General features: G+C 39.5%; 1 protein-coding gene across 5 annotated transcripts; it reads left to right on the top strand.

Moving 5' to 3' along the window:
* Positions 1-1,944: 1,944 nt before the first annotated feature.
* On the top strand, positions 1,945-10,613 carry ccdc106a (coiled-coil domain containing 106a). 5 transcript variants are annotated; one of them, XM_017700465.2, is made up of 9 exons: positions 1,945-2,070; positions 2,762-2,842; positions 3,055-3,156; positions 3,524-3,709; positions 5,591-5,641; positions 6,758-6,985; positions 7,691-7,894; positions 8,355-8,658; positions 9,333-10,613. In XM_017700465.2, the coding sequence occupies exons 2-9, from the start codon at positions 2,788-2,790 to the stop codon at positions 9,355-9,357; spliced, it is 1,155 nt and encodes a 384-aa protein (XP_017555954.1). In that variant the 5' UTR covers positions 1,945-2,070; positions 2,762-2,787; the 3' UTR covers positions 9,358-10,613. The 5 variants fall into 5 exon arrangements, with proteins under 5 accessions (XP_017555954.1, XP_037392912.1, XP_017555955.1 ...); XM_037537015.1 differs by having other exon boundaries at positions 2,052-2,070; positions 3,100-3,156; XM_017700466.1 differs by lacking the exon at positions 1,945-2,070 and adding an exon at positions 2,077-2,208 and having other exon boundaries at positions 3,100-3,156.
* Positions 10,614-10,772: the final 159 nt, after the last annotated feature.

Here is a 10,772-nt window from a genome sequence, read left to right as displayed (position 1 = left end):
CTGAAGGAACTGCAAGAGTGCTTGAAAAGAGCTGCAAGTGTGTGTGTGTGTGTGTCTGTGTGGTGTGTGTGAGAGGGATAGATGAATGTGTTTGGAGGAGGGGGAGAGTCATTCAAATGAACTGTCAGTCTTTTATTATGCAGCTCTTAGTGGAGAAGCCTTGTTTGAGTCCGATTTGCACCCTCTGAACAGTCAGAACTCAGGAAATGTTTACTCTATCGCTTAACTGAATAGATGGTGTGAGATAAGACTCCTTGAGGATTATTTTGGTATAATGTTTTGTGTATTGAGAAGAAAATATCTGAGGTATGACAAGTTAAACACTGAAAAAATCTTGAAATAAGCAGATTCTGATTTTGAGAAATTTACATGGGAGTGAATGGGGCAATTTTCTGTGCCTAGTGCCAAACAAATGCTCATAACTCTAAAGCCAATTGATAAAATGATGGGATATTTTGAGGTTTCAGAAAGGACAAGTTTCTCTAACATTTAAAACTGAAATGGAGTTTGTAGGTGAAAGTTTAAGGATTTTAAAGCAGATTCCCTGCATGATCAGCTGTGTCTGTGAGACTGAGTGGCCTGCTGTGACATCATCAATGTCAGTTAGAATTTGAAGTTCTGAACATTCTGCCATTCGTTCTTATGGGAGGTTTTTAATTTTTAAACTTAATTTTATTAAAAACTACCAATCCGATCGACTCCAAAAATACATAGCACAAGTCACAGCGCCGAGACCTTCAAAACACAGTTCGAACGGAGTCTGTACATTAAGTGGTTCGGGCTGTATTAATCACAGAAAAGTGTGGAAGAAGAAGAATAAAAAGTATGAGAGATAACAACAGAGTGCCTTTTCAAGCGCTCTAATAATGAAAAGAAAGATAAGATGAAAAAATTCAGGAAAAATGAAATGAAAGAGGAAATGATGAAAAGAAGGAGAAAAAAATAGAAAGATAAAATAATAAAAGGAAGAAGAAAAGAATGGAAGGAAGGAAAGAATGAAGGAGACCATCAATAAAAGTCAGTGTTAAGCTGAATAAAAGCTGTAGATTTTATGGACACAATAAGACTGAATACACATTCATTTAATGAGCGCTAGATCGTGAATGTTTTAAGTTAAGCCTCAGTACTTTCGGCCTAAGTCTGGCATGTCATAAGCGGCCCATTACTGAAGTTACAGAAAACAGCCGTCGCTCGCAATTTAAGGATTAAAACCCCCATTAAACCAACTTTCCTGCCTGAGATCATCATTTTCAAATAAATAAGCCAAGACCAAGTTTGAGGTGAAGATAACTGAAGGAGTAACTCTTTAAAAAGCACTTCGACATCCAGTAACATGATTTATAATGTGTAAGGCTAGCTAAGTTAATGAAATGCAAATGAAATCAGTTCAGGTTTAGTTACGTTACCCTTCACCGGCAAATTGTACTCTTTAACCAAACTCTCACGTCTTTAAAGATGTACACTCAAAGACTATCACAGAGATGAAGGCTTTTTCCTTCATTCCTGTACTGTCTTTATTTATTTAACCAAAAACACAATGGAGTTTTTATTATGAAGTGTATTGATTAATAAGACATATTATTATATTATTAATTTTGCAATAAATGAGTGTTGTATACTCAGGGCCACATTTGGGACTGGGAGGTGGGAGCTGAGCCAGATCCCTTAGTTCTGCTTACTTTACAGTGTGGGCCAGAGCTGGGCCACATCCATCAGTCTCATTTTACAGTACATGGGCCAAATCTGGCACGCAAGGACCCAGCCAGAAATGGGCCAGAACAAATCGAAGGATCATTTTTGCTAACTGGGTCGGTGGTCGGCCGCTGGTCCTGCTCTGGTGTTGAGTTAAACTCGAGGTGAGACTGCGTGCTCGGCTGTAGGTCCTGCTGTGCTGTTTGCTGTGAAGGAAAATGAAAGATCAACCGTTATTGATACACGCAAACAACCGAAATCGCGAGTGTAATCTGTAGGGTCCGTGTACCTGCCTGACGCGCGTGCACGCGAGAAGGATTCGGATTCTGCCGGGGAGTCGGAATTCGGCACAAGACCGGAAGTACGTCATTTTTTATGGTGGGTGACGACTGTGCTGAGGAAAGACATTTAATTGTTATTGTTAGCAGGCAGCTCATTAGCAAATACATAATCGTACTGAAAAGCATTGAAAACTGTTTTATATGCGAAGACGGAGGAGTCCAGGACCGCCGAACGGTTTGTGCACGATGTCTGTGTGTTATGAAAGCAGAAAGGCTGCATTAACGACAACAGCTAACCTGACTGCTGCTGCTGCTGGATTTGGCCAGCTAACGTTTACCATTTTCCTCTGAGTTCTGGAAACGGAGCACAGCATCCCCGAGCTACGTTAATGGCTCTGTTTTTCATGGGTGACAACTAGCTAGCTGAGTATTACATGGAGGATTCAGTACAAAATACTACACAGCTAGTAATATCTGAGTGTTTTTCGGTGAGGACGGTAGCTGTCTATCCCTTTTAGTGTTATGTTTTGGGTCGTTTTTGCCGACTTGCTAAGTTATATGCTAATGATATCTGCAGTCACTGGACTCAGGGCGAAGCTCATGTGAAAAGACAGCAGCAGCAGCTGACAGCTCACTTAGAGGAGCTCCACTACTCTTCTTCACACTTGTCACAGTTGCAGTGGTATAAAAAGTTTAGCTGCATGGTTACGATTAACCACAGTGTTACGCTGCTTATTTTCACAAGCACAAAACTTTAAATCCTGACTTTTTTCTTTATGTGAAATAAGCCTGAAACACACGGGATCAAGGCAATATGAACGAGGCAGAAACAGGCACTAGGAAGCATTCTAGTTCGCAGGAGTTGCAAAGTAAGTTTATTATCGTGGTTGTTGTTGTTATGCTTTGGTGCCAGTTTGACACTGTCTCTCATTTAGCTTCCCTGTTTGTGTATGCAATGTCTATGACGTTTAATAATTTCAAATAATGAAACTTTAATAAACTGTTATAAGTGTGTTATAAGTCTACGTTCATAGCAAAAGCTTTTTGTGAGATTTCTGCAATGTACCTTGGCTCTCCAAAGCCCCCAAAAATGAGGATGCATATGAGATCTCCATTCCTTTTGAAGAGAACAACTATGAGCAGCAGGGCGGCTTTTACAACCATAGTGAACAGAGCTTCGAAGGTCAGTCTGAGCATAACATACTTTACAACATTCTGCATCTACACTTCACTGTGATTCCCTCCCATATGAATATGGCCAGCTACATCCTATAGATACTCAGATGTAATGAATAAGCTGTCAAACTGTTGCAAATCATCATCAATATGTTATATCTGATTAAGCATTATGTAGTATGTGCAGCTCAAAATTAGAGCATTTTTGCCAGATTTGTATTGCACATGTAAAGTTCAGTTTGATCAGTTTGTCAGCTTGTGAAGAAGTGCATAAAGTACTTGTTTTTGATTGTTGTCTTCTGTTGCCTGGATATAACATTAGCTTTGCTGAATGTGTGGATGTGATTGTGTGGTTGTCTTTACATCTAACACAGGTAATGATCCTCCAGCTCCTGCAAGCTCCTACTTGCTGATCACAAACCTGCGCACCCAGCTGCAGATCTCCCTGGAGAAGAACTCATGGCTGCAGAAACGCATTGAAGACCTGGAGGAAGAAAGAGACTTCCTGCGCTGTCAACTCGACCGCTTCATATTCTCCACCAAGAGTCAGGAGAGCAATGGTGAGACAGAGAGAGAGGTGAGAGAGGAAATAAAAGAGAGCATGGCAGTAGGAGAAGACAGAATAATAAGCCTTTTTTTATAAAACAAAAAAAATTTAATGTTTTACCCTACCTCATTTCATCAACTCAAATCTAATACCTGATTTTGTAAATCTAGGCCTTTTGAGGCTTTTGAACATTAGAGTCAGGTGTGTTTTCACCTCTGGTGTATGAAATATGAATTATCTTACAACCCCAATTCCAATGAAGTTGGGACGTTGTGTAAAACATAAATAAAAACAGAATACGATGGTTTGCAAATCCTTTTCAACCTATATTCAATTGAATACACTACAAAGACAAGATATTTAATGTTCAAATGGATAAACTTTATTGTTTTTTGCAAATATTCACTCATTTTGAATTTGATGCCTGCAACACATTCCATAGAAGTTGGGACAGGGGCATGTTTACCACTGTGTTACATCACCTTTCCTTTTAATAACACTCAATAAACATTTGGGAACTGAGGACACTAATTGTTGAAGCTTTGTAGGTGGAATTCTTTCCCATTCTTGCTTGATGTACAACTTCAGTTGCTCAACAGTCTGGGGTCTCCATTGTCGTATTTTGCGCTTCATAATGTGCCACACATTTTCAATGGGAGACAGGTCTGGACTGCAGGCAGGCCAGTCTAATACCCGCACTCTTTTATTACGAAGCCACGCTGTTTTAACACATGCAGAATGTGGCTTGGCATTGTCTTGCTGAAATAAGCAGGAATGTCCCTGAAAAAGACGTTGCTTGGATGGCAGCATATGTTGCTCCAAAGCCTGTATGTACCTTTCAGCATTAATGGTGCCTTCACAGATGTGCAGGTTACCCATGCCATGGGCACTAACACTCCTCCATACCATCAGAGATGCTGGCTTTTGAACTTTGCACTGATAACAATCCGGACAGTCCTTTTCCTCTTTGGCCTGGAGCACACAATGTCCATGATTTCCAAAAACCATTTGAAATGTGGACTCGTCAGACCACAGGACACTTTTCCACTTTGCGTCAGTCCATCTCAGATGAGCTCGGGCCCAGGTTAGCTTTGCATGGCAGAGTTTTAAATTGCACTTGTAGATGGAGCAAAGAATTGTGTTCACTGACAGTGGTTTTCTGAAGTGTTCCTGAGCCCATGTGGTAATATCTGTTATGGAATGATGTCAGTTTTTAATGCAGTGCCACCCGAGGGATCAAAGGTCACGGGCATTCAATGTTGGTTTTCTGCCTTGCCGCTTACTTGCAGAGATTTCTCCAGATTCTCTGAATCTTTTGATGATATTATGGACTGTAAATGATGAAATCCCTAAATTCCTTGCAATTGCACATTGAGAAACGTTGTTCTTAAACTGTTGGACTATTTGCTCACGCAGTTCACAAAGTGGCAAACGTCACCCCATTCTTGCTTGTGATTGACTGAGCCTTTCAGGGATGCTCCCTTTATACCCAATCATGACACTCACCTGTTTCCAATTAACCTGTTCACCTGTGGAATGTTCCAGACAGGTGTTATTTGAGCATTCCTCAACTTTCCCAGTCTTTGCCTCTGTCCCAAGTTCTTTGGAACATGTTGCAGGCATCAAATTCAAAATGAGTGAACATTTGCAAAAAACAAAGTTTATCTGTTTGAACATTAAATATCTTGTCTTTGTAGTGTATTCAATTGAATATAGGTTGAAAAGGATTTGCAAATCATCGTATTCTGTTTGTATTTATGTTTTACACAACGTCCCAACTTCATTGGAATTGGGGTTGTAGTTCATTTGTGTAGTATTTTATGTGTTTGTGCTCAGTTGTTATTGAGGGGAACAGACGTCTGTTATGTACTTATTTATTTATGTGTTTGTTTAGGTAATGATTCTCGCAGTTTTTCGTGGAGGAGGCGACGAGACAATGAACATGGTAAAAAGTCTCATGCTCTTGTTTTAGAAACAGTACTGGCACAACATTTACAGCGTACATTCAACTCACAGTTAAAGGGGAATTCCACTGATTTTTTCTCCAGAATGCAGTTGTTGAGATGTAAACAGTTATGAGATCCTGATGTGAAATTGTAGAGAGACTTATTGACTCTAATTTCTTTACCATGATGGTGATAGGAATTAGGGGTCATAATGTCTATAATGCAAACAAAGCCATTTTATTTTTACTATCCAAAATGACCATGGAGCCTATAAGTGTTTTCTGAGGTTTTATATATAATGTTGATGATGGGAAAAAAAAGTCCTAAATATGAATAAAATATTTTTCTTTGAGGGCTATTTTGCCTCCCACCATTTATCTCTCCACTGTTGATATGTTTAAAAAACATGTTTTGGACAAAAGCCTTTAGCACTGATGTAATGTTTTGGGCATTAGGCAGAATATTCATACCATTTCATGCAGTAATTTTTTTGCGTGGGACATTTTGGAGGTATTAAATGCTTCTGCATTTTTGTTCCTGTTACCACCAGTATGAATAATTCTGACTTGGTTAGTTTCTCTAGAACAAAGCATTTCACATCAAACAACGCTGAAGGACCTTTTCATTTATGTTCATAATCATGTTTATATTTTAATGATTTAATAATGCAGATTTGTTTTTTTAATGTGCTGTTCTACACACTCTGATTACATTGTTGTAGAGTTTATCCACTCACAGAGTGCCACACAAAACACCACAATTCCCCCAAATTGCCAGGACCATCCGGCTGGACCAAACCTTTTTTCCACATATATGTAACTTAGGCTTTCATTGTAGTCCATGTAGTTACTGAATAAAAAATAGAATGTTATGAGGCTGGGATTTTAAGGATAAACCTATTTAATGAAATCAGGTATGTGCTTGGATAAAAGAACCCAAAGTAGACTCTGTATCCTGTGATGATTCAGTTCATTTGATGAATTCAGGTTGCAAGTAGATGACACTGTTAATGTAGATCAACTGGTCAAAGTCCATGCTTTGTTATTCTAAGTAGGGACAATATTGTAATGATCACCAATATTAACAGTTTTTTTTTTTAATTATTAACTTTTAAGATCAGCAAGCAGAGGTTCAGCATTCAGCCAACCGTCAGTCATTCTCTCAGAGGCCTGCCCAGCAGCCCCCAACCAATGCCAAGGTCATGAGCTCTGGCTCCGGACCAGTCAGTGCTCAGATGAGTTCCCTGTTTGGCCCCTCTCACTCTCAGCCTCTCCTACAGGGCCATGGTGGTGGAAGTGGCAGTAGCAGCAGTAATAACAACAGACCCATTAATGACTTGCAAGGTGTGTGGGTGTGTATGTATGTGTATTTGTTCACTTGGGAATGGCTTGTATGTTATCCTTAGTTCTACATGTAGTTTTACATGGACATTTTCCCTCTGTTGTCTTAAAAAATGAGTGACACCTGCACTTTCATGCCTTCATTTATTATTATTTAGTTAAATAAGTGAAGTGTATATATATATATATATATATATATATATATATATATATATATATGCAATAATCATCCCAGACCTTGAACAAATGGACATTATCCCTTCTTGATAATCCATTTAAATGTAATAACATAATTACATATCAGTTATTTACATTCACATTTGGTTTACATTCTCCAGTGACATGTAATGCAGTATAAACATGTTCATGGTTCATGAACAATAACTCGTTCAAAATGAAATCTTAAACTAATGACACCTCTGTCTGTCTTCTATGAGTGCTAATGTGATATAAATTAAAAGTTTTGGAATCCACAATTCTACAGAATTTCTCCACTTGTTTCAGTGAGCTTCGAGTGAGAAATAATTAATAATGTATCTGTTTTTTTGTTATTGCTGGTGAGACACTTTTAATGGTTATTTTGTGTGTGTTACATGTAAATGAAGCAGTTTTTCCTTGTGCATGCTATATGATTAAAATTCTCTGGCCATCTGGCTCTTGTGATATTTAGAATGGGAGGCTGTTATAAAGTGTTCCCTCCCTTCTCAGAGTCTCTCTCACTTTTGGGAGAGGAGGAGGACTTTTTGGAGGACAGCTATTTGGAAGAGGAGGAAATGATGTCTGGAGGGGATGTGATGACAGAAAACATAACTCTGCAGAATATGGGTGCTTCTGGGAGATCCAGTGCTGGCCACCCTGCCCTGAAGAGGAGGAGGGTCTTCAGAATAGCCAGAGGGAGAGAAAGGCAGAGAGGTGAGAACGGTTCACCTTTAATTACAGCTTTGAGGTGTCTTCTGCTAATCTAAATGTTTTATTACTAATAACACTTATGCCTTATGGTTGGGGTTTGAGAAGAAAATAAATAAACTGGGTTGAGATGAGGAGTTACATAAGTTACAAGTTCTCTAACTATAATTCAGTGTTTCTTAATCCTGCTCCTGGGTACTCGCTGCCCTGTTGCACAATTTAAAATATTCCCTGCCTCAACATACCTGTTCCAGCTCATCAGTTAATAAACTGATAACAGATATGTAAGCCCAGGGAATCGTTGAGACAGTGATTTTCCACAAGCAGGATTAAAATACACTAAAACAAAATTAGCTAGATACTGCAACTATGTGCTATAACTGGGACTTTTGTAGAATGGCTTTCTTTCTTAAACCAGGTTTAAACAGCTGCTGCTAGTCTCTTATAGTGCCCTTTCTGTTCGCAGTGAAAGATGCTGCTGGTGTGCTATTCCGCTATAAGAAGATCCTAGTCACATACCAGCGGCTGAAGAACATGTCCAAGGCCTTCCAGATCCATGGTGTGGACCGCAACACAGTGGCATCTACTACTCCAATTGCAGAGTTACTCCTGGTGGCACCAGAGAAGCTGGCAGAAGTGGGCGAGTTTGATCCATCCAAAGAGAAGCTCTTGGATTACGCCCGACGCTGCTATATTGCCCTGGACCCTCAAACCCTCAGCAAAGTGCAGGCACTGAAGAAGAACAACCTCCTGCTGCCAATCTCTTATAGGTATAGTGCATACTTGCACACAGTCATGAGTTTTAATGAGTTTGTTCATATCAAGCATGCTTTCATACTTACTCAATGTGTTATGGTACATTTTAATGAGGTTTCCCTTCATTCCTATCAGTCAGTGCGGTTTCCATTCAAGCATTTTGTGAATTTGAAGTGAACTTCCAGAAAGTTAATTAAAGAAAATGAGAATTAATCAACGTAACCACTGCTGCAAATTACTGTAGATAATGTCATGTTAGACAAGTGGCTCACACATTGTGCTTGTAGGGAGTGGGCAGTACACATTTAAAGAAGTTTGAAGGCATTGTCCCACTTCGCTGCCACCTACTGAACCATAGAAATGTAGTCCAGCTATGGATTACATTGATTTTTATAGCACCAATTATTTAAAAAATCTATTTCCATCACTGTTTCATCCAAGTGTAAAAACATTTTTGGGATATTTAGGGATTATTTCAAAAGTAAGCTTTTTAGATCCTGTTTTTATGTACTTTCTCAAAAACTGCTTAAAATAGGTGAATGGAAAAATATCAGTTGTCAAACTTGAATTGTCTTTGAGCTCAAGTCACTTTTTTGTAAAGACTATATTGATAATAAAATATACTACTATGTATCATTTTTTTCTCCCACATCTAATAAACGTGTCCTTTCATCTCCTTCTCCCACAGGTTAAAAGGAGCAGATGGGCGGTAATTGGATGAGAGCAAGCAACCTCTGTCCTTCTGTATCATAGAATCCCTCGCTGTATTTTAATGTACCCTAGATCACATTTCCACCCTCTCAACCTCTCCGTTCTACTGTTCAGATCAGGTGTACTCTAAACAAGCCTGCTGTTGCAGCATACTGTATTACCTCTGTTCTTCACTGCAATGCACACCCACATAGAGCTGAAAAAAGCTGGGCTTCCTCAAGAATGCTCACCGGATGGCCATTTCGGTAAAGACTGCCTCACTTGTATTTGTGAGCATATTTCAGTCTTAGACATCAGTGTATTATGAGCTCTATGGTGTCATGTGTTGTTTTGAAGTACTGAAGTACTATATCAGGGGTTCTTAACTCCAGTCCAGAAGGCCAGTGTGTGTTGTTGTCTGTAAGTATGTGTTGGTTGTTCATTTCTCTCAGCACTTACCTGACTGCTGAACTGTTCTCTCATAGCCTGAGAGTGTTGTATGGTGTGCTGAGGACCAGTACATACATGGTTTGACACTGTGCTAACGTAAGCCAACATAAGACACCCATTTTTTTAGGCCTGTTTGGCCTGACCTCCTCAAGTCTGAATTATGGTTGTGTTAGTGCATGTAACTTCCTGAGTCATGATCTGTCTCTTGTTAGACACCACTGACTGCTGAGCATGAGAAAAGACCATAGTGGAAATGCAGTTGGTAACAGGCTTTATGCGTGAGCAGCCACTAATGGTACAACTATAGTATAGCATAGTTCAGATGTGTTTGTTTGTGCGCAGATCATATGACCTTGCTCAGTATATGTGCGTGTGTGCGTGTGCGGTTGTAGGGCAGACTACTCATGTCTACTCTGACTTTCCAGAGTCAGGCGAAAGTCAGAAGTTAGCGGAGTAACAGCACTTGTCACCTCACAGTCATTCTCTTCATCAGACAGTGTATTTTGCTTGTACCTCTGATGCCATCTTGATGTCCACTACCATTGATTACGGGTTGGGGCCGTTGTAGATTTCTGTTTCGCCTCAGGAACCAATCATTTTCTGTAGACGTTCCAAGTACAGTCTAGTTTTATCTCGTAACTCTGTGAAGGTTGATGGCTGTAGTGTTTTTTTCTGCAACTTGTTTTTTTTCTCCAAGTTTTATCTCACAAGTTGAGAATAGCCAAGAAACCATTTATTCAGTGCTGTTTTTGTCATGCTGAAAGAGAAAAATATGTCCTGTTGATTGTCTTATTATAAATGACACTAAAGCGATTGATTTCTTATTGAACCCTGTTTATACTGACTCTTCCTTTCTCCTTTGTTCCTAATTCAAACCCCCCCTGGTTTAGCTGTTCACCCACTATGGTCATGCTGGTTGACCAGCATGCCAGCAACAAAACAACACAGGCTTTGGTGGTGATCAGCATATCAACTTCTATTGCTGCTG

Source organism: Pygocentrus nattereri, chromosome 3 (assembly GCF_015220715.1).
Source record: "Pygocentrus nattereri isolate fPygNat1 chromosome 3, fPygNat1.pri, whole genome shotgun sequence".
NCBI classification, from domain to species: Eukaryota; Metazoa; Chordata; class Actinopteri; order Characiformes; family Serrasalmidae; genus Pygocentrus; species Pygocentrus nattereri.
The sequence above is the reverse complement of the archived record's forward strand: the minus strand, read 5'-3'. Positions and strand labels throughout refer to the sequence as shown.

Coding starts and splice junctions, on each gene's coding strand:
- ccdc106a (XM_017700465.2), top strand. CDS start 2,788: ATGAACGAGGCAGAAACAGGCACTAGGAAGCATTCTAGTTCGCAGGAG. Junction 6,986..7,690: donor ACCCATTAATGACTTGCAAG/GTGTGTGGGTGT, acceptor CTCCCTTCTCAG/AGTCTCTCTCACTTTTGGGA. Junction 7,895..8,354: donor AGGGAGAGAAAGGCAGAGAG/GTGAGAACGGTT, acceptor TTCTGTTCGCAG/TGAAAGATGCTGCTGGTGTG.